The sequence below is a fragment of the Phlebotomus papatasi genome, chromosome 1 (genome assembly GCF_024763615.1).
Source record: "Phlebotomus papatasi isolate M1 chromosome 1, Ppap_2.1, whole genome shotgun sequence".
NCBI classification, from domain to species: Eukaryota; Metazoa; Arthropoda; class Insecta; order Diptera; family Psychodidae; genus Phlebotomus; species Phlebotomus papatasi.
In genome coordinates, this window is record NC_077222.1 from 92,438,210 (window position 1) to 92,462,515 (window position 24,306).

Consider the following 24,306-nt stretch of genomic DNA (forward strand, 5'->3'; position numbering starts at 1 on the left):
ATTAAAATATTAAATTTAAAACATTACACTGGACACTTGCATATAAGTGTTTAGAGAGAACTTTCATCTACTTGCTTTAACCGTTTATAGGAGATATTATGCACTTTAAAGTCAATTTAATAGTATATTTCTAACACAGGTTTTTGTGACACTTTGCAAACTATTTTTTCACTACATTCTGACAATCAATTAGGTGTAATTCTCTTATTATCACACAAAAGTAATATTTTTAAACGCTTGAATATGAAGGAAATGACTGGACATATTTTCATATCCAATAAAAAATTTTGAACAAGAAGGAGTGAAGCATTAATAAAAAATACTCCAAGTCGATATCTCAAAACAGTTAGTCAGTAAGGACATTAATAGGCGGGAACGCAGAAATGTGTACCAGTATTATTCTGTCATTTACCTAAATATTTGGTATTTTTAAAATATTTAAAAGAAAATTATTTATGCATTAAGTAAAAATCGAAAAATAAATTATTTATTCACTACTTCAGATCAGCTTTATTACAGTACAGAAACAAGAGCTACTTCAAATAAGCTTATGTAATGAATGACGTTGAAACACCTAAATGGATCCAATTATGAGTATTTTAAAGTTTTTATTTACTAGTAGGTAAATAGAGCTAAAACTAATGTTAATTTGTTTTGGATATCGAAAAGGGGGAGATATTTGGGTGAAAATTTGTACACCACTTCTAGGTACTTCCAATATTTGTATGGAATAGGCCTTCGCACTTCCAAAACTTCGCAACACTCTCAAAAATGTTGCAATATGTCCAGCACTTACTACACTTCATGCTTAGTTACTACACTTCTCATACTTAGAAATCAATAATTTATTTAATCTGATGAAATATATAATTAGGACATCTTTTAAAAAAAAAATCTGAAGAAATTTATTTTTACACATATTTTTGATATTTTGCTAGCTTTTTTTATGGAAGTCCATCACTTAGACCTTTCCAAAATCAATCTAACATTAAATATTACAAATGCACCTTTTCGTTCCATATTTTGTAAAAGTCCTCAAAAGCACAAATATACTTTTTTGAAGACTATTTTTGCCATTGAAGATATGTAAGACACTAAACCTTTCCAGTATATGCAAAAAGGTAAACAAACAAATGGTGGAAGTAACCTATGGGATACCTCTTTACGACATTCGCGATAAAGTTCCTTGAATTTATACAATCATCCAGTACATACATATTTAAGATAAATTTAAAAAAATATATATCAAATTGATTTAAAATCATTTGCAATAGCTATGTTATTATCTGCGAGACACTACATTATTAGAAATTCCTGTAAGAATTAAGGAAAATTATTATTCAACTGAATATTTCCTCGGAAAAATTACAACACAAGTTAAGCTAAAATCAATTTGAGCGTATGTGCTCAATTTTTTTTGTTGTAAAGAAAAACTTGAAAATTTCAACAAACATTTTTAAATTATACCGCCGCTCGAATTCAAAATCTCAACTAAAAGTAACGTAGTCTGAAAAATACGGAATAATACAGAAAAAATTTTATATACGAGCACTCCCACCTCTAAAGGCTTCCAAGCACTTTATTTTCTGCTGTACACCAATATCTCCCCCTTGGATTATATTAAAATGCACTTTCATTGACTTTTATACATTATTGGAAAATATAGTTGATTAGTGGCAAATGGATAGATAGAAAGATTTTTGTTCTCATAAATATAATAAATTCGTTGCAGGATACTCTCCTACCTCACAATAAAACAAAATTAATCAATTTGAGGTACAATTCCAAAGGGAAAATCGTATTACTATGCAGATGATATGCCTCCAGTAGAATTTTATAAGGAAAAAAATATAGACTAAGAAGATGGGTAAAAAAATCAAAGTGGTTCCAGGTAGAATACTTTAATTGAATTTTGAGCTTCATTGTTTGCAATATTTCTCATACTTTTAAAATTGATCCATTTCCCTGCTTGAAATTCCATATTACTCTATCCATTGCGTTTTAATACAGCAAATGGAATACTTGATGATTCAATTTGTACATTTTGCTGAACCACGAATAGTATTTATAGCAATAAATACAATTTGGTAAGGAATAGATGGATGAACGTATTTCTTTCTTTTTACTTTTCCAATTGCCACATTAATAAAGTCCTCGTTATTCCTTTCAGTGAATGAATGTGGCACCTATGTATCGAGCTTTTAAACACATCCAAGCTTTTCTTTTTTAGCAATTTCTCCAATTGTTATCCACAAATCTTCTATTATGATACTCACAATATTGCCATGTATATTAGAGACCGTTTAAAATGGAATTGATATTTCGAAGGATAAATCCCTATTTCGAAATTTTCAAAACAATTTTTTAATCATCTCTAGAGAAAGGACACGATCTAAATAAGCCCCCAAAATTTTTTTTTATAGAAGATCATGAAGGCGAGCGCGTGTACTTCATTTCATTGCCATAACCGAAATTTGAAAATTTCCACAAACTTTTTCAAATTTGGGGAAGGTTTTGAAGGTTCGTATTAAAAAAGAGGTCCCAGATTTAACATTTTTTATTAAATGTCACACACACTGAATCAATTATATCACTATCTCAAAACAATCTCTTACTTATTGGGTTCATAATTCTGCCTCACAAAATTCCTGGAAGTCCTTGGATTTTCCACTACAGGAAAATGAAAATGTAGCGGCAATTTTTACGAGGGTGCCCTGGTTAACTCAGCTTCGTACCACTTTTTCCCACCTCTGTAGGCCTCATTTTCCCCGAAAACATTACACCGGACATAAAAATTTGGGCATCACTACTTAAGATGGAACTTTCATCTAGTAGTTTTCACAATTTGTAGGAGGTATCACACATTAAAAATCAATTTTAAGCTATTTTTCTAATACATGTTTTTTGACACTCCGGAAAACCATTTTTCCCTGCATTCTGATAGTCAGTTAAGAGCTTGGTTAGGTATGATTCTCTCATAATCACACCTAATGTAATCCTCAGATTTTCTCTAACACCTCCAATTGGTCTTACAGAACATATTTCGGACGTAACTGATTTCAAAAATGACCAGCCTCCAATTTAAAGTGAAATGTGGAAAGTTTCACTTTAAAACAAGGAAAATTGAATGAGAGATACCCAAAATACATCGAAGTGGCAATTAAAGAATCACATCTACCATAAGCAGTCTAGTTTCATCACTGCACAAATCAGAAAGTATTAATCACACCTATTGTAATCCTTGGTTTTTCTCTAACGTCTCGAATCTGTCTTACAGAACATTTTTTGAACATCAGTGATTCTTAGAATTACCAATGATTAATTTAAAGTAAAATGTGAAAAATTCCGCTTGAAAACAAAGTAAATTGGGTGAAAAATTCTCAAAACTCACCGCATGGGCAATGGAAGAATCACACCTACCATAAGCAGATTCACGCTTGATCTTTAATTTGACAGAAGTGAAATAAAAACACCTGATGAAGTGTCATTTTGATAGGGAAGTGCGTGTTTTTCTTCGAGATTTTAATGAAAAGTGTTAAATATCCCAATTTTCTTGCGAATTTATTCAGTGGAAACTCTGATGAGTCAAATATCCCGAGTAGCATGCACAGTGTGACGCAAAACAGTGAGGAATTCTCAAATTCGATGGTCAATAATTTTGACAGATGTTTTTACGAATCTGCAAAATTCAATTTTCCTGAGCTGCAAAAGTGGTAATTTTTATGAATTTTCCTCCACCCACAAAAACGATCCCCTTCAAGCAAAAGATTTTCACGGTAAATATTAACCCTAATAAACCCTCTATAACTTGGGATAGTTGCTTTTTCGAAGAGACACTTGCAGTGTGCAAAAATGCATAAAATATTGCACATCAGAATTTCGATTTTAGGCCCATTTTTTATTTTTGCCTTTGGACTCAGGATAAAAGGCCTAGGCTTCCAAGTTTGTCAGGAAATGTGAGATGTAGGACTAGCTCTTAGATTGTATGTCCATGGATGAAATTCATTTAGTAAATTGAAAAAAAAAACAACTTTTACGAAGCTGTAACATTACGCAGGTGCAAAACCATCCCCTATACTGTCTCTTGAATTAAAAATATCAACTAAAAGTAACATAGTCTGAAAAAAATGGAATCAGACGGAAAAGACTTTATATTCGAGCGCTCCCACTTCGAAAGACTTCCAAGCACTTCATTTTCAGCTGTACACCACTTCCGACCCTAATATCTCCCCCTTGGATATCGATTTAAAAGGGACCAAATTATTTTTTTAAGTTGATTGATCTACATTTGAATCCTATTTAAAATTTTGTTTTGTTGGCATTTTAGAATGGGGGATGCAATAATTAAAGTTTAGCCCTAAAGCTTAATTAACTTAATAAACATAAGTACATGCTGTTAATTTATTTCTTTAATTTAGAATAGAACTACCATCACGTGCATGTGTAATATCCATAATTTTCACACAGCACTTTAAAAGTCTTTAAAAAGTCATTGCTTGTCTTACCCAGGTTTAAATTTAAAGAGCGTTGATCGTTACTCTCAGGTGCCCAAGACGTGTAGATGAGGAAAACCGCTGTTGGTGTCTGGCAGACGAGGAAAAGTAGTACCACAGCAATAAGTGTCACCGTCACCTTGTTTTCTTGACTCGTGGAAGTGTCTCCCTGGGGGCGCAAAGCAGGTGGAAAAAAAAGTAGACTAAAGAAAAGCCTCAAAAATGTCACGACAGGTCAATAAGCTCACCTGGCGGGTGTTTGTCATTTGATGGCGGTTCTTGTGCGAACGATGAACAGCAGCAATGAGGAAACAATTGAATGTGGCCAGAAGAATGAGGGGCAAGAAAGTAAAGAGCACCGATGTCATGATGTAGAAAATGGTCCTGTACGTGCTATTCTTTCCTAGTTCCGATGGAATGGCTTTGAAATAGATTTCCTGATTTCCAAAGAGATGGTCATAAAATGCACTTATATGGCCAGAAGGCTTATTTCCTTTCAACTCACCACAACACACATATCGTCTTTTGATGCAGTACTGTTAGTCACAGCAATTTCCTCGGTCTTATTCATGGCATTTAACTCATAATCTTGATTATCGATCTCTGAGGCCTGCACAGTATCCTCATATACGTCTAGTATCGATAGCATTCCTATTGTGGTGGCATCCACCTCTTCATTCTGTGGCGTGGAATCTGACGTGGCATTGGCCTCAAGGGGGACGCACAACTCCCTTGAAATTCTAGTGACGTGACGCTCAGTTGTGGCCAGCTGGTACTCAAAGGATGTCGTTCCGGTGAGCAGGAAGCATAGTACAACCACCACTTTACGTTTTGCGCCAAAAACAAGGAACAATTGACAAGAATGTAATTGATAGCGAAGCTTTAAGAGCTTTAAAGTTCAATAAATTTCACTAGTTCATCCATTATTTTCTGATATGCTCAGACAACCTTATCAAAAGATTCATTGAACAACAATGTTTTGTAAATCTTGTTAGAATTCAGGCAGCATAACTCAATGTACGAGATTATCCATAACAATCTAATGCTTTCATAACTAAAACAATTCTGTAATAGAGGTCAGAGATCCTTCAATACGTCTAGTTTGTGTATACAGAAACTAACAAATAATGAAATACATCCTGAAAGGTGTATTAAAGCCTGTATATAGACTTCTGCCATGTTTAAAGGTTAGATAGATGCACTTGATAGGTCTTGTTTCACTAAAATACCTTGCAAATTTCAGCACAATTCAGATCAGAAAACGTTCGAAACTCATGAATAAAGTTAAGAGGGATTGAATAGGAATACTTTAAAAACCTTCATTCAATAAATTATTATTATAAATATAAACAATAGAGGAGACCGGGGTAGAATTAGCTATCAAATGAAAATTTTCATTGAGTATAATTTGTACAAAAAATGTTTGTATGAGGCTGATAAGTATTTCAATGAATAGGAAGGGAAGTATATATTTAAAATAAACAGTGGTTTCCTCAATATTCCTTCGCAGGCAAATTATGAGATACCACTATCCAACTATACATGGTTAATTCTGTCTCAGTATCCGCTATTGCTATTTTTTTACTTAAAAAAATATCTAGTTACGTTTACATGCAGATAATTTGTTTAGATTTAATAAAACGCTATTATATACTGTGATATTTAAAATTAAGTACTCTTGCTGAATGAATTTCTACTCTTTATTTTTAGTTTTTGATCTGTTAGTAGTTAGTTAGTTAGTTAGTTAGTTTAGTTGTGGATTCTTATATGCAAAAACTTAAAAAGACTGATACTTTAATCTTATTTCCTAAATCGAAAGTCTAAAAGTAACATTTTCTCGTAAAATTCGTTTTTGGCCCATAATCCATTAAGGGATTACATGAGGCAAGTACACTTAAAAAATACTGTATCATTCACTAAGTTGATTTTTTCAGTCTAATAAAAAAGTAATTTAATTAAAGCTTCCCAGCATAAATATGTACGTATATAACATTTAGACTATAATATCAGAAATATTTATTTATTTTTTTAATCAACCATTGGAATCTGTTCTACTGTTATTATGAAATCGTTAGACAAGTTGGAATTATATAGAATTATTACATACGTTGATGACTAAAATTCAAAGCTTGTATTACAAAAAATATGGCGAAGTATCCCCAACTTTGAGAAATTTTCGAACGCACGAAATAGAGCTCTTCGTGAGTTATTTTTTCGCATGATTTTTGGATATAAACTGGTATACTACCAATTCAATTGATCCATAAATTAAAAAAAAAAACATTCCGGAATAGAAAATTTCTTAAGAAGAGAACATTTTAGAATGTTTTAGCATGAGTAACAAGCATAAGGACAATTATAAAAGTAAATTCGAGAAAAGTATATTAACGGGTACTTTACCGTTTCATTTCCCATTGATACCGATGTTGTCAGGTTGAAAGTTTCAAAGTCTTTTATAAAAAATCCTTAATTGAGCAGCTCAGAGCAAAAAAACGCTCTTTTAATCAGTAAATGTATTCAACTTAGAGTTTTTTTTGCTCTGAGCGTTTCAATTAAGGCAATTCTGTTTAGAAATAGGCCATTTAATATGGTTTAATTTTAACCTTTAAAAATTCAATATCTAAATGTTTTTCAGTCATAGGTGTCTCAAGAACTAAATATTCACTTTAAATATCTCTGAAATGTATTCGAAAATGAAAAAAAAATCTAGGAGCTTTTTTTTCGAAATAAATCAAAAAATATTGTTTGAGAGGGGGGGGGGGTGAAACACATTAAGTGAGAGACTGTTAAAAGTAATATTTAGTCTTGCTACTTTTTGATTTTCCCCATAACAAATCAAAAACAGATGTTTTGAGACACGAGATACTTGGAAATTCGAACAAAAAATACTTAATACACCGCGAGAACAAAACTAGAAGTACAAGAGTATTTTGAAATCGATTGTTCAATTACTTTACTTTCCACTTGTGAATGGTAAGATTAAGGAATTTAAAACTGAAATTGAGAGTCTATTCCAATTGTCAGAGGATAAACAGATGTCAGATTCACTATTCAATTTAATATCGATTAACTAATCACGGTAATTGATCATCAGATCATTCACCGATCCTGATCATGGAAACCGCGTTGGAGAAGTAAGCTGTCACTCATATGGTTCACTGGCTAATCTTTCTCTAGGAAATTGCAGTGGAAGAATAAGCATTTTTAACCAGTTATCAGTATCACTGTCAGTTTGGCCAGTAAGATTCGAAATAATCAATAAACTGATGATACAAAATTGATTAAGAGACCCAGTGCTATGCTTTATGGGCATTGTTGATGAGTAAATATCTATTTATCTACTCTGAAAAAAAAAATGTTTTGCCAAATTAACAAGACAAGTTTGTAAAAATGATGTTTTTCTATACATAATATGGAAAAGTTTTTCCAATTTGGTAAATAACATCCTTTTGACAAAATTTCAGCAAAATCCATTTGTTCGTTTAACAAGACATTTTTTTCAGAGTAGCTATCTATTTAATTATCCCAATTTGTCCAGTTATACTTTATGGTTAAACGTTAAAGGTAATTAAATTTTGAAGAATATTGAATGTAGGTCCCGAGCTTATTATGTTATCTTACTTACACATTAAAATCTTTATATGATTCATGTTACTAATTGTTGTAATGGTAGGTCTAAAGTCTAAATTTGTGAATTTTAATTACTAAAAATTTAGAATTTGAGCTATTTAATGATAAAATAGTAGATTTCGCTCGCAAAAAATGTTTTAAATTAGAGGGAAGTGGGGCAATTTTGAGTTGATTCAGCTTTGAAATTGGGCTTTTTCCTTCTAGCTTTAAATGAGCTTGAGCCTCATCATATAATGCAATCATCTCTGTAATTGGTTTGTGGAGCTAAATTACATTATGATAAGGGCCAGTTCTGTTTAAAAATGGGAGAAAAAGCTCAACTTTAAAGCTGCCTCAATTCAAAGGTGCCCCACATACCCTATCATTAATGAGCAAATACTATTCTTAATAATTTTTTAATATGACAAAATATTAATGCTTTCGGTCAATTTAAACAGTTTTTTTTTACGGATCAAGTCTATCTTTTATCCAATATAGTGATAAAATTGTAATTATTTAGCGATTCAAAACATAAATCATAGGGGAAGGTGGGTCTACTTTAAGCTGTGAGGATACATTGATAAAAGATTTTAAACATTTTTATAAATTGAGCTAGGCCTTACAGTTGTTCACAGCTCAAAGTGGCCCTACCTCCCCCTACTTTAAATCCTATTTTGAGCGGCAATTAATGTGAAGCACATAAGATGCCAGAGTTAAAAAGATAAAAAGCTTAGAAATTTTGAATTGACTTGATGCGTTGTTAATTACATTGATACAATATTAAAGACTATATTAGTTTTGTTATCCTCACAATGTGTGTAATAAAGCTCTAAATCATTGTTGATTTCTTGGCAATAATCGACTATGATAGTTTCAAGGCTTGACCGTTACGTAAGTGTAAGTGATATACTCCAATAGTTGAAGATAATCGAGCCAAGTCAACAAAAGGGCTGTTCTTCGATCAATATATCCGATGCAATAGAGGCAGTAAAATCCCTCGCGATAGATGCAAATCCTGCCAATTAGTGCCATCGTAAAATCGAACCAATAAACCTCACGGGAATAGGGCGTCCATTGGATTTGAATATAGTGCAGTGAGTGATAGTGGCCTACAAATTTACTTTCCCATAATTGTGAAGGGTATTTCTGAGCAATCTCGATATCGAGTCAGTGAGATTAAAGTGGGGTAAACATACTCGCAATATCATAATTCTGAATGAACTATTTATAGAGGAGCATAGTTAAGCAGCGTAAGCAAACAATGAGGCGGAGTTCACGAGGGCTATCTATTTGAAATAAAGTGCCAAAGCATCATGGGAGATTGAAGTGTTTAGATTCGGATATACCATTAGGATTTAATGATTGCGAGAGGTAGTTAAATTAATTTTCTCAGAGATAGAAGCAATTGAAATCCTGGTACAAACAATAATTAGTGATGAATGATTGTGCACTGAGGCCTAGCTTGAGATTATGATTTAACCTGGAGGTCATGACAAGTGATACTAAATTATGGAATTTCTGCTATTGTAGTGGCTATTAGGCATCACTGGGGCTAACAAATAAGGCTCTTAGTGCTTACTATCAAACAAAGCGAATTACCGGCGATGACCCGTTTGGCTCGGGACTCCGTGCAGAGAATCTGACCCCGAATCGGATGACAAACAGCTATATAGCGCTCAATGGTAAAGCTGACCGTCAAGTAAATGGATGAGTACGCTGGAGAAAAAAAGAAAGAGAGAGCTTTTTTTATTGGACAATGCCAGAAACTTTTCCACTATAATATTCCACACTCACATGAAGCATCGCAGAACCAATGCGACAATCCATATGTTCGCCAGTACAACTCATACTTGGCGCGATTAATATTGGGATAGTGCTGCAGCGACAGGATGAAGTTGAAGAGGAGGAAAACCATATCGGCTACAGCCAGTGCAGTTAGGTAAACATTTGTAGAGCATCTCATTCGTCTCCTGTACATCATAATTTATTTTTAGTTTCTTTTCTTCAATTATATCAAGAACCATCAGTTTGATCAAAGCCAAATATTCTTTAGATTATGTGGCAGGTTTATGGAGTGAAAATCTCTAAAAGTTTCTGAAAACTAAAATTACTATGATAGAATTTTAAGAGATTCACTCTGTTGTATATTACCATTTATTGAGCTTTGAACTTTTCACACAACGCAGTTTACTCTTAGAATCCGTTCTTGACGTGTATTTCATGATAAACTTTTGAATTGAATTTCTTATAAAACTCAGGTGCAAATCAGTGACTTCTTAATCAAAAGAATATTTAAGTTTTTCTTGGTAAATTTTATGTCCTTATCTTTAATAGAAAAGCCATTCTATCCAAAATCTCAACATATTTGTAAATCCGAAAACCAACAGAAACTTTATATTTCCTTATAAATCTATCGAAATTCTATTGAAATTAGCTCCATATGTTCATGGAAGGTTGGGGCAGCCAGGGGCCCATCAAGCCTAATAAAAAGTGAAGCCATTTTTCATTTTTCCTTGTAAAAATTTTGCAGCCATTGCACCACGACTTAAATAAATTTGCTCGTATAGTTCTTGTAATATTTCGGAGAACATTATGCAATATGTATTTTTAGATAGCTTTAGATACACTATTTCGAAATATATCGGACTGATAAGTCAATTCTCCTTAGGAAAAAACTTGCCAATAATCTTCAGTGTCTTTATGCAAAAACGTATGGAAAATGAAATGTCGAGAGGCCCCTGGGGCAGCTTTGTAAAAGAACTCTTTTACACGTCAAGGACCGATGTTAAATTCTTTCATTTACTTAAACAAATAAATTATTTATTAAAAAACAGCAATTATTTATAAACGAATCCGATATTAGATTCTTCCCGTATATTTATTAATATAAATATATCAATATATCGGTCATATCGGTCATATAACAGACCGCGGTGGGATAGGATACTTTTACAAATTTTACTTGTAAAAAGGAAAAAAAAATCAAATTTAAACACTGAAAAGTAAATTACATAAGAAATTCATAAAGTTTGATAGTGAAATTGTACTGTATGAATATATGTTAATTTTCAAAAGCTTTCAAACCGGCCATTTTGACCATGTCTTGGTAGGTTTAGTGTTAAACTAGCCCTAACAAAAATCTAAGTAGCTTCTAATAATAAATATTATACATATTAGTTTTTATCATACATATTAGTGACTCTATGGATAGCTAATTTAATCCAATTATTTATTTTAATAATACGCAACATATACGGATAGGTCTTCTTCCATTTATATGAAAAAAAATTAAGAAAATAAATTTAGAACTAAAAAAAAGAGAAAAATACCATTAATACCGGAAATGCGGACAATTTTTGCCACGATGATGACATTTCCCTCTGCTGTTTGTAAGCCTTTTTAATTCTAGTACTTAATGATAGTCTTCATTGATCCGATCTACCTTGTCCAATCGATGAAGACCATCAGTGCGGAAGGACGCCGTCTTTGCAAGACAAAGTCACCCGCATATACAATATTATTTATTCGATCATTATCTATGGTATTTATATAGTAAATTTTTAAGCTTAATATTGTATGTATATCACAATTACTACATTTTTAATAATTTTGGCTTCTTTATATTCCTTTTCGAAAACTGGACTAATACGTTTGATAATAAGTTTTAAAGTTATCTATGTTTTTAGTACATTCACTTAAAAACCTCTCAAAACAGCAAAATACGTTAAGAATCATCTTTAACTAAATTTCCAATAGGTTTAGATTTATATGAAATTGTGATAGATACGATAATAAACGCGTATGAGTAGGGGAAAGTACTCCCCCTTCGAATGTTCATGACTTCAAATAATGTGAATTTTCTTATGTTTTTCCTAAAGGACTTACACATAATTATCATGTAATTGTAAATAATTTATGGTGAGCTAACTAATATTTAAGTCTGAACCTCTAATATTTAAGTTAATTTAAGTTAATTTAATATTTAAGTTAAGTGAAATATTTAAGTCTGAACGTTCGAAGGGAGAGTACTTTCGCCTATATGTTAGCTACGCGTGCGTTAACCTGTTCAATTTATTTTTCAAAAATTCGCGAACCTATCTTATTTTAACGACCGGTTATTTTCGGATTCACGGACGTTCATTCACCCTGTAAATATGAGATCAATCTAAAATTATTGACCGGATCATAGCATAACAATAACTGTGAAAAACTCAGTCAGTCATATTTTCGACTATATTCAGATTCCATATAGATAATCTGACAATTTTTTGTGATAATTTTGGTTTTTATCACGTACTTTCTAACTGACCTTACTCTAGTGATTTATTCATATTATTAGATCAATTTAAGTGTAAATTATGACCATAGCTGTAAGTAATAATACAAATTTGGAGAATAGCAAAATTAGCAGTATTTCATGTGCTATTATTATTTATGACTGGTTATTAAAATTAGTTCCCTCACATAGGGTAAAGTGGTACAAGTTGGACAGTGGTACAAGTTGGACAATGGTATAATTTGGACAGGGCTTTTCGTCTTGATAAATTTACTACTTCATTTTTATTTGTATATTTTTAATGCTTTAGTTTTATAATTTGGTTTCTTGTGCTTAGAAACAAATTTTGTACTGTATTTATCAAGAAAAAAGCCATGTCCAACTTGTACCGGCGAATTGTCCAACTTATATCACTAATTCCAAATTATACACTTTACCCTATTCAATTTAATAAATCGTCGCATCGCGTCGGTTGCGTCTACCTCTGTCGTATCTGCATTTCTTTTGTGTCAGCATTTTACGAAAGAGGGGACGTCTGTATTGTAGCTTGCTCCAGATGGAGATACAAAAGAAATGCAGATACGACAGGGATAGATGCAACCGACGAAATATTTTAAAAATATACTTATTATACAGTAATTTTTTTCTTATCCATGCAAATGACACCAAAATATCATACGACTTTTGGAATTTTTAAATAGATTTTCAGAATTTTTGCCCTTTTATAGGATCTTAGCTTTTGAGATTTGTACCCTTTTGGGATTTAGCATTTCTGGATTTTGATTCTTTCGGGATTTTAGTATTTCCCAGATTTTGGTTTTCAGTATTTGGTAGCTCTTGGTTCAGTATTTGGCTTCTCGGGATTTTAATCCATTCGAGATGTTGGCTTTTTAGGGATTTTAACTTTTTTATGGTTTTGGAAATTCGGATTTAGGATTTCGGGATTTTGACCGGGACCCAAAAGAGTTACCAATGATAGCGAAAACCTATAAAAAGTAATAAATTGTGAACTTGCTATGGCCAGTGTAAGTGTTTTGTTTGGGAATGTATAAAACTACCCCAATGTGTTTTTCTGGCTAAAGTTTTAATTCATATTCTGCAGGGGTCCGAAGAGTCAAAAATCTAGGAATTATCGTTTTTTATGCTTCAGCTGTTAATTTTTATACATGGACATTATACGGGCTTCAAACCTAATATTTATCCATGTTACGTAACTGTTTTAATTTCACAAAAAGCAAGATTTTTCAAAAAAAAAAATTCAAAATTGAAATTCAAGGCAGAAGATCCAACAGAAACTTTAAAATCAATAGAATTATTTCTGTTTTAGAAATTCTAAATACTTGGAGAACTGGACTAAGTCTTTAGCCTGAAGACCGTTTTAGATTTAAGACTTATTCTCATTTTTTTAAAGTCCTTTCTAATTAGCAAGCCCGACCTCTGAATTTTATTAGTATTAGTATTAATTAAACTTATTCGGTTTCCCAAGCAAAACTTGTCCAAGAATTAGCTTTTTGTTTGCTATGAAATTATTAAACCTAAAAGAATGTGGCTAATCCTCATTTTCAAAAAATTGTTTTTCCAGTTTCTCCCTAATATATCGAATAAGGCTGTTTCGTATTTGAGCAAAAATCTATTTCTGAGTTTAGGTTTTCCACAAAATTTTAACTTAAGGAAAAAGAGGCACCTTTGAAGTGGGGCAACTTTGAAATTGGGCTTTTTTAAATGGATTCAATTTTGAAATGGAATTGAGTCATATCATGATATAATTGAGCTTTGTAATTATTTTGATAGACCTAAATTATATAATCACTGAGAGAAATCCGAAAAAGTTAAAATAACATTCCGGAATTGTTAATTTTACCCTGCAGTATTGATCCGAAATTGGTGTAAATATTACACTTTTTAGGTGTATTAGAGGTTAAAGTTACCTTTCTCATGTTAATTTTAACCCTCTAACGGTGTTTTCTTTAATATGCGAAAAAAAGTTTTAAAACAATGTTTTCTAGGATAATTATAATCCAATAAAGTCGAAAAAACCATCCATTCTTCATTATCTCTTTTAGTTTAGGCGCTAGGTGAGAAAATATAAAAATATTCTGTGAAACTCTTTTTGCTTCTAAAATTCACATTTTTAGTTTTTTCAATTTTTTAAATAAAATATACAAAGTAGAATGACATATCTTTAAGAAAAAAATAAATTTATTTTAGTCAGATAACTTTAAATCGGTATTTTTATGGAAATTGGAAATGAGTTTTTTTGCACTAATATTTTTTGTTGCTTTTTCTCTGACCTGTCACACAAAACTGGGAATAGCAACAAAACGAAAAGTCAAAATGAGTTCAAACTTTCAAGAGATGTTTATAAGACTATTACCGAGGACACTATAGCACTTTTAAATAAATAAAACCTTTATTGTCGCTGTAAATGTGATTTTTGTGAAGACCGCCTGGAGGCGGCCTTACCCGTTAGAGGGTTAACCTTAAAAAGGTGTAAAATTAACATTAAAAAAATGTTGATATATTTTTACACCTAAAAAGTGTTAAATTTCTGAGGAAAAAATGTTAATCGCACCCTCTTTTTTTTCTCAGTGTAATAAGGCCCGCTTTCTTTTAAAAATACGAGAAAACAGCCTAATTTCAAAAGCCGTCCCAATTAAAAGGTACCCCACTTCCCCCTATAGGAGTTTTCGACTCAAAAGATTATTGACAAAGAGTCATTAATTTTGAAAACTCTTAAGTGTTAAATTACAAGATTATAATTCATTAGTCTGAAGGTCGTGTAACCCGTGACTATCCTGCTAAAATATATCCCACCTCTCCCATCGTATTAGACTGATTTTTATTCAGAGTATTTTCGTAGTAAAAATAGTTATTAAGCGTCTGACGATGAAATTGCCCCACGTTCCACTACAATTGCTGGGCAATAATGAAATGTGACATATACTGAACATACCTCGTGAGAACAATAACGGTGACAAAATTGCCAAGAACTCCAATGATAACGACACATGGCACAAGAATTCGCTGAAAGCAATATCTCAACGACTTGAGGGTGTCATCTTCCATGGTAGATGTCTGATTGGCTGAAATTGAAAAGATTTCACCATCTCACTGTTAGTAAGAAAGAAGCACAAAACTCAAGACTTAGCTATCAATAGCTCGTAAACACTCATCGTGGAAGGCTCTACCAAAAAAAAAAGGAACTATCTGTGGCAAAAGAAGGATCTCTGAGTGAAAGTTTCTTTCAAAACATACCCCTATTAGGGTTACAAATATCACATGTGGGAAAGCTTTGCCTAACCCCCATCCCAAACCAGTATAATTCCCCGGAAAATTCCCTCTCTCTTTTTTTTTCGTCAAGAGGTTTTCACCTCGGTGCCACATGTCGAAAATCCTGGTACTACATTTTTAATAGGTGCTCCACACTCCGCCTCACTTGTTTGGTACTCAACCATTGTCCGGATATGTCGGAGGTTTTCAGCAGTTTTTTTTCCTGCCTCTTGTGCTATATTATTGTTTTCCACCTCCATCGTCACCGCTCTTGAAAGCACAAAACTCCGCTTTTATGCTCTTATGCTGTGCCCATCCTTTTCGCCATTCAACATATGGCGCTGACATGTACAATACTTGTGAATGTCCTCCATGCTGGAATGTAGTTAAAGTCCATACTATGTGGCTGATACCATACTCATACAACCCAAAATCCCCGAGCCATCGCGGAAAAGAGCTTACAACTTTTTGAGGCAACTTTCATATTGCAGCCAACCTTTTTCCCATCACCGATAGAGACGCCAACTTTTTACCACACAACTATACCCTGGATGGTAATAAGAGATCCATCGTGTGGTATTTTCCCACTACGAAATCACTGCGGTTTCCACATTTTCTCCCTGTGACACTTTTCGATGTGAGGGATTTTTCCGCACAAAAGCCTTTGACACATGAGACCAAATTTTATTGCTGCGAGATCTTGTGGAATTCGCGGTAAAACATAGAAAAAAAATCCCTTGTAGTTTACATTCAGTCTTCCCGCCATACATCTCGGTATCGAAGGAAACGAATCGAAGATCTCAGTAATGCCACCCCACGCTATTACATAAAATTCTTCAATTTTTCGCTAATTTTAGCTTCATCATAAAATGATTATAAAACTATAATTGCAAATGTTTTTCTATCAACAATTCATAAATTGCCAAAAGCAGAATTTATTCTCAGAATAAATCCCACAAAATTTCTTGATTGATTTTCAGGATGTTTTCCCAATTGCTCTCAATGCCATGCAAATGCCCTCGGCATATGGCAATAATTTGTAAAGAAGTGCGAATGTAATGAACAAATAATTTCCCACTAATTGTACTTTACTTTAAATTATATCGCACATAAATTACTTTTTGAATCTGGCAAATTCTCATCAATTTAACTTTATATTTTCCCTCCCAATCTCTCAAATGTCTCAATTGGTTTTCTGGCGAAAAACCATACGCTGTGAGGCAAAAATTTTATAACTCAATCAATAAAAATTTTGTAATGTTGGAAAATTGTTTGGATTTATTCTATTTTGCGCTCAAATTTATCATCAACCAGTGAAATAGCCAATAACGAGAAGGGGAATGCTATCAACTTTTGAAGCTTCAATGACTCGCAATTCCGAGCTTTAATGGCTGATCATTAAGTTTTTGATGGAATATATAGAGAGATCTTCTGCGAAATTCACTGAGTCAAATGACCAGATTGGTAAAATGAGGAATTCGTTGATCAAATGTCATTCTATAGGAGCACTTTATCAAAATTCAGTGAAATTCTGCGAATTTGTTGCGTAAGAAATGTGGCAAAAGCGATGGGACAAAAAATCCAACAGAAATATGCATTCAACAGCTGCTTTCCATCGCAAATTTATGAAGAGAATTTTCACTTCTTTTTGTTAAAAAGTGTACCTATTTCTGCATTCGGAGAAATTGACTTCAAGTGATATTCGATTTGATAACGATTCATTAACAATCGTTACATTGTAAGACAAATTGTTGAAAATAGAGGTATTATATCCTTTCAATCAAGCCGATTATTAACTCGGCAATTTTAGTGACTGTAGAGATTTATATCAATATCTTCAATCATTTTCACTATAAACAAATGCTATACAAACTACTGAAAGTTCTTCTTCATAAAATTCCACTTCATATTGCAAAGTATCACATTGTGGTATAATTTTGCAAATATAAAGTTTTGTGAACAATATAGCTTTTAGCAGTTTATTTGCACAAAAGTCGTTCTCTAGGTTAAACGATAATGTTAGCCTGGGATTTACGATAAATTTCAGTCAATTTAATTAATTACTGTGAAGATAATTAAATATTTTTACTAAAGATTGGGAACACATAAGCAAGTAAGGTGGCGGCATTTCTTGTGGCCAGTCTTTACTCATGGCTTCGTCGCAATTTTTGTCAGAAAATTATTCCGAAAACCGAAAATAATGTGTTATTATAACACAGTAAATATTTTTAATTTTGGGGTTTTCTAAATCACTGTGTAACATTGTAAAGCTTTTTACAAGGAGGCCCAAAGTAAAAACAGAGGCCACGAGTAATGCCGCCACCCTAATTACGATTTTCACATTAAAAGTTTTTAGCCTGCACTACAAGTTAGAAAAAATCAATTAAATATTTCCTCAGCTTTGCAGAATTCACGAATTCACAAGATAGAGCTCTTCGTGCGAATAATCTTTTTGAATAATTTTTGGATGTATTCTGCTGTACTACCTATTAAAATGATTCAAAATAAAAAAAACTGAAATAGAAAATTGCATAAGGAGGTAGCAATATAGAATAGAATATACTTGATATCAGTAATATGCTTTCGCACAAATAAAACGCATTCTCGAAAAAATAAATCAATTACGGTTACTATCAATCAATTACGGATTAAGACCGATGCAGCCGGGTTGGAAATTCCAAGGCCTTTTTCACAAAATCTAAATTTAATCAAAACAATTGAAAAATGAACCCTACAAAGTAGTGGAACGCTGATAATAAAGAATTCATAGTTGCGAATTTTCCGGTCATATGTATGTATGGACAAAATGTTCACCTTAGGAAACTTCAAAACACGTCCGAAAACCCTTAAAATAGCTCAGGAAAATTTTGAGAAAGAATAAAAAAAAAATATGTTTTTGGAGGAGTTGGATGGAGTTAAAGGATAAAGAAAAAAGATTGCCCTTAATAATGTTTTCTTTTTATTGGGATTCACCGAAAATCGAAAATTGATATGTTTTATCGTTTAAACTTCAGAACAGTGATAAGTTGGAAAAAGTAGATGGATACAGCTCGCTCTTTTAGTTCGAGCAGTAAAATCAAGAGCCGATTCAAAATGTTTTCGAAGATACAGACAGGTTAGCAAAGGAATACCGAGCAGATTTATAAGTACATCGATTGAAATAAATTAAAGTTTATTCTCTTAAGAAAACACATTCTCTATTTTAAACCTAAATGAAATAAAAATTATATCTCCAAATATATATTAAAATTAAAAAATATATATATCAAAAGAAAGTGTCGATTTAGGGATCTTTTTAATTTTTTTCTTATTTTAACTATAAATACAATTTAAAAAATCAATATTGCAATAAATGCTTTTTCTCACAAGAATTAGTAGCTGAACATTTCCTGGCAATTAAGGAGTGCTATGACGAGGCACAACAGTGAACCAATTACTCATTGGTGCGTCATTTTGTAATACGTTTTAGGTGAGATGCTTAACAATCTACTATAATCCTAACAAAATCTCATGTCCTCCGATCGGCCCCAAACTTTGCCAGAATCTGTTTAGCCACTTCCTGATCACGAATATATGGATGAATGAAAATCGTTCCCGTCCGTCCGTCCGGCCGCTCTTTGGAGCTTAATAGCTCAAAAACTAAGAAAGGTATCGACTTGCGATTTTCGGCAAGGGTTATACATATCGGCTGAAAAATGCAACTTTCATTTTTGGATATGTTTTAGAGATTACCTAGGCAGACATTCATCCATGTACGAAAATACCGTTGAATTAATCTGAGATGTATTTTGGGAAATATTTTGAAAGGTCTTAGAATTTCTGATAAAACTGAACTGGTTACAATCTGTTCTCAACACTGGTAATGAACCTGTTCGTAATCGATAACTAATTTTTATTCTAAATTCAATTAAATTACTTCTGAGGTGTATTTTCAACAATGTTTTGAGTGATTTATAAATATGTTCAAATCTGTTGTGAACCGGTAATGAACCGGTTATAAACCGATAATAATTATAATTATAAAGAATAACTTTGGTCCAAAAATTATTTTTATTACTCTTTAAACTATTTTACGGAATTTTTTGACTGAATTATGAATCGGTTTGAATCTGTTATGAACCGGAAAACCAGTATAAATGATGCTAAAGTACTTTTTAGGTTATAGCAACTAAGTCACGAGTTCGAGCGTTTCGCAAAGCCTGGGACGTTTTGCCACCCCTTTTTCTCTATATTCCATATGGATTTCACCCATAGCTCTTTTCTGAAAACTTAAGGCATTGGACTACCAATTAAAATATAATATTATAATGAGGCCAATTCATTTATTACACATCGAAAAAAAATATTTGTGCGAAGCATAGGGGGAACTGGGGCAGTAGTAATCTGGGGTAGTTGTAAACACTGTGATTTTTTTCAATAATTTTAAGACTCCAGAGGATAAAACCGATAAGCATTCATAGATACCATGGGGATGTATGTCCACAGATAAATTGGTCAATAAAATCCTAATATACTTTAAAAATAAAAATCATTTTCCTGAAAATGTTGATATTTCGATTATTTTGATCATTTGGATTTCCACCTGGAAATTAAAAATTGTGTAAAATAATCGAAATGTAGCAATACCAGTTCTTTCCTACATCTTTTAGGATTATATTAATGCATTTACTAGAGAAATTGAGATTCTCATTATTTCAAAAGAATTAATAATTGGTCAGAAAACAGCATTTGGGGTAGATGTAATCAGGCAATTTCAATTTCACAAAATGAGTAGGTAAAAGAGCGGGAAATTGACCTTCATGCGAAATATCTATAATTCATATATTACGAAAAAAATTGGTGGCGCTGTGTTCAATAAAAAGTCACATGATGTCAAAATATGGGGAAAATCCATTGAAAAATGTCTTTGATATGCATGCTTTTACTTTTTTTGCTATTTTAATTATTCTTTGTAAAAAGTGTCGTGATTTTTTGAAAAATATACAGTCTTTATAGATCTCTTAAGTAATTAAAATAATCGAGAGTGGTGCAAAGTTAATTTCAAGGGTGGGAAAAAAGGTGTTTACATCCTCCCCAGAAAGTGGTTACTTCTACCCCAGGTATTTTGTGAAAAGAGAAAAATGCACAGGGACACAAATTTTATTTTTATGGAAAACTCAATTGTTTTCCAGCATCCGCATTACCCTCGACGAATTGCCTATACCCAAGGGTAAAACATGAGCTAAGAAATATTTTCCAAAAAATCACAGTGTCCTTGGAAAATCACCTCAAATTCGCATGTATCGAAAATGATTACATGTGCCCCAGTCTCCCCTAAATTGTTCTAAGGTAGCGCGCTTTCCCCTATCAAGAATTTTTATTTCTTTTTTCTCCAAAAAAAATCGCAAAACCAGTAGGGGATGGCTTTCAGGCTGTGAACGTACTCTGATTTCCAACACTTCATATTTTTTCCCACATTTCATTAATGAATTAATTTTCAGGAAATGTGTGACTCAAATCTTTCTGTTTAATTATAATGCCGTAGGTCGAATATAGGACAACAATAAGGGTTTAAAGCTTGAGGGTGTGCAAAGCCTAAAGGCCTTCCTCTAAATTTTTAACTTCTTAATTCAGGCTCCCCATTAATAATAGAGCCAATATTGTACAATGTTTTTCATAACAATTTAGGAGACAACTCACTTAATTGTCCAATGAATGTTAACCGTTTATAATGTAGTCAAAAGCGAAATTTCGGTCTAATCGGCCTAATCAAATCTCTGCCCTGCCAAGCTTTTTTTTATATGGAATTATTTGAAGTAAACTCATAAATTGATTTCGGACTTACTTAGCTCACAGTGCTCTAAGGAAAAATGTATTAAAACAGAAATATAGTATATTTATCCCTCTAGTACTTGATCTTTATCTTCTTATCTTTGTTTTAATAGCGTAAAAATTAACTAAACAGTTTTGAAAAGTTTGGATGGTTGACTTGAAATCTTGGTTAAATTTTCTGTAATTTTATTTCAAATATTTGATAAAGCACATTAGGAATTCATAAAAAAATCACCCGTTTATAGAACATTAAACAAGTGAAACAAAAATGAGAAAATCTTCAAAAATATACATGATAAAGGCCTTGAACATCAATTTCTCCTAAAAGTTTTTTTTATTAAATCCTTGGACTATTTACTTAGTCAATTTTTTCAAAAGTGGTTGCAAAAAAAGAAACTAAGGATTTTGACAAGTCAATTTCAGCTTATTTGTCTCTAACTTTAATTAAAGAAAATTGCCAGGAAGGTGGTTTACTTCAAAATTTAAGTGAAAATACTCTCAGTACATGTCTTTTTATGAAGTTAAATGCATATATTTAAATAAAATTAATACTCAAAAGTTATTTTTGATAGAAAACGCAGTCTTAAAGATTTAAAGCGTTATCTGAGAATTTATGGGTCAATTTATTATAATACTGACCAAACATTTAATCTTGATTGTATTGGTATTTATTTAATTGGATTTTGTTGCCTCATACTGACAGAATATTGTTTTATCTACTAGAGGGAATTATTCAATAAGCAAGAATTATATTCTATAAATTTTCCTACTAATATTTAGGTAATTAAAATCGATATCTATACTAATAATTATTTAAATAATGTCTTTTGCAGAAAGGGGTTGTTTTAAACCTTTCCGCTAGACAGATTCATTGCTTTATTAAACTTATTTTTAATTGATAAAAAATTTAGAATAAATAAAATAGTGAATATTTGTCAGTAAAATAGAAAATCCTTACAAAAATATTTGTAACTTATAATAATGAGTACATTTTTAACTTTCACCAGAATCCTTTCAGCCATTTGATTTCTTTTTGAGTAAAATATCTCAATCCTTTTTTTACTTTTAACCTGTTTTTCTTTACATTTTGAGGATATACTCAGCCTGATTGCTCAAAAAAATTGCAGCCGGTTAAGTATAGCATTCTCCCTTTTGAGTTCAAGTTGTGGTAACAGATTCGGCAAAAAATGAGAATTGTCAGATGAAGAAATTTCATAAAAATATTAACTAGCTAAATTATAATTTTTATAACTCTGTACCATGCTAAATGGCACATTTTTAGAACCGACACTTATTTCAACTATTTTCAGAATAATATTAGTTAGGGTAAGTGTGCCAAATTTCGGCATATTTGCATGCAAGCGTCAAAGTCTCAAGTTTGAAATGTAATATTTTAAATACAAATTGATTTTTTTTATTCTTTTTTTTATAAGAGTGTTGCTTGGAACCTTGTAAAGAGTTTACCGTCTTTATTTACTCTAAAATCATTCTTAATACATTTTAAAATGAATAAAAATATAGACATAACTTTGGTGCCCTATTTCGGCCACCTTCATTCTCATAGTTCCTTGCCCTTCCGGAATTCTTTCAATTTTTTTTCACGTCATCTCGTTTGTCGAAGCTACATTTTTTGTTATTCTTTTTCATTGTATAATCTATAAACTATGTATAGAAACTAAAAATTCATGGAAATTCCAGGAACAAAAAAGGTGGCCGAAATTGCAAGCTGGCCGGAATTTGGCACACTTACTCTATATGTTTTAATTTAATGTTTTCTCCACCCAAAATAGTTCTCATGTGACAATTCTCACGAGTGAGTATACAGAATCCGACCCCATGGCCATTTGAGCAATAAAACTAAAAAGTATTTACAGAACATTGCAATAGTTTTAAAGCATAAAAGAATTTCGCCCTTAACTTTATTCACCAAGAACTTATTTTAAAATGTATTGTTTACTACTTTGTGAGGAATTCCAATAATTTTTAGTGCGAAGAAAAATGTGAGGGAAAAATCACAGATCAATTTCAACGATCATTAGCTAATCGTCGTGTGGAAATGTTCTCACAATTGGATATCTGTGGCTCTTTATGTGGCAGGTCCATCTGTAAATTTGATACATTTTCTGGCTCAAGACTTATTAATGCTATCTAGAGGCTTACATAAACACCGCGAAGCAAGGCTGATTATCGTTGATGCCGCTTTTTTTTGAGCGTGTGTTAAAAATTTTTTCAACTTGGTCTCTTGTGTTATTTCTGTTCCATTGCGATAAAATTACTATAAACACATTTTGCCTTCCTTATCCCACCCCCTTCCTAAAAAAAAACCATTTAAAATCCTATACTAATAGAAAATGAATACTTTTCGCCTTATTGCTGTCCAACTCAATGAGGAAGCTGTAAACTTCAGTGTGAAGCTCAAGGTTCTGCTTCCGATCATTTGGCATTCACAGCACTTAATCACTTTATGGTCACACCTCCCTGTCACTCAATCTTGCAACCTGTCCTAGGGAGAATTTATGCAATTTTGCCTAGACTTCACTTAATCACTCTCTTAGGGCACTTTCTTGGACACTTGTTCCCTGGATCGCGAGGGATTGCGATATTGATGGATCGTGCCATCGAATTGAGCCCGAAATAAACTTGCGCCGTGGGTTTTGGGCCAGAAGAGAACAAATTGGATGATAATAAAAACACAAAACACTAACGGTGTGGAAAAAAGTTTTCTACGAAAGTTACGAGGAGAATGCGGCTCGTGAGTCGAAAAGTATCTCGGGACAGTGCGAGATCGTTTCTGACTTTTCCTCTCTGGACGCCAATTTCCGCGCGCGCAAAGATTTTCCGCGAGTT

At 32.4% G+C, this 24,306-nt stretch overlaps 1 protein-coding gene across 1 annotated transcript in view; it reads right to left on the reverse strand.

The window, feature by feature from the left end:
• LOC129809753 (uncharacterized) overlaps positions 1 to 24,306 on the reverse strand; it is a 25,488-nt gene extending 1,182 nt beyond the window's left edge. The window contains exons 1-7 of the mRNA XM_055859807.1: positions 23,819 to 24,306; positions 15,332 to 15,461; positions 9,897 to 10,072; positions 9,702 to 9,818; positions 4,999 to 5,315; positions 4,742 to 4,930; positions 4,506 to 4,662 (exon numbers count right to left, since the gene is read on the reverse strand). Of these exons, the coding sequence (XP_055715782.1) occupies positions 4,506 to 4,662; positions 4,742 to 4,930; positions 4,999 to 5,315; positions 9,702 to 9,818; positions 9,897 to 10,072; positions 15,332 to 15,461; positions 23,819 to 23,903 (1,171 nt within the window). The 5' untranslated portion in view covers positions 23,904 to 24,306. The remainder of the gene's footprint in view (positions 1 to 4,505; positions 4,663 to 4,741; positions 4,931 to 4,998; positions 5,316 to 9,701; positions 9,819 to 9,896; positions 10,073 to 15,331; positions 15,462 to 23,818) is intronic.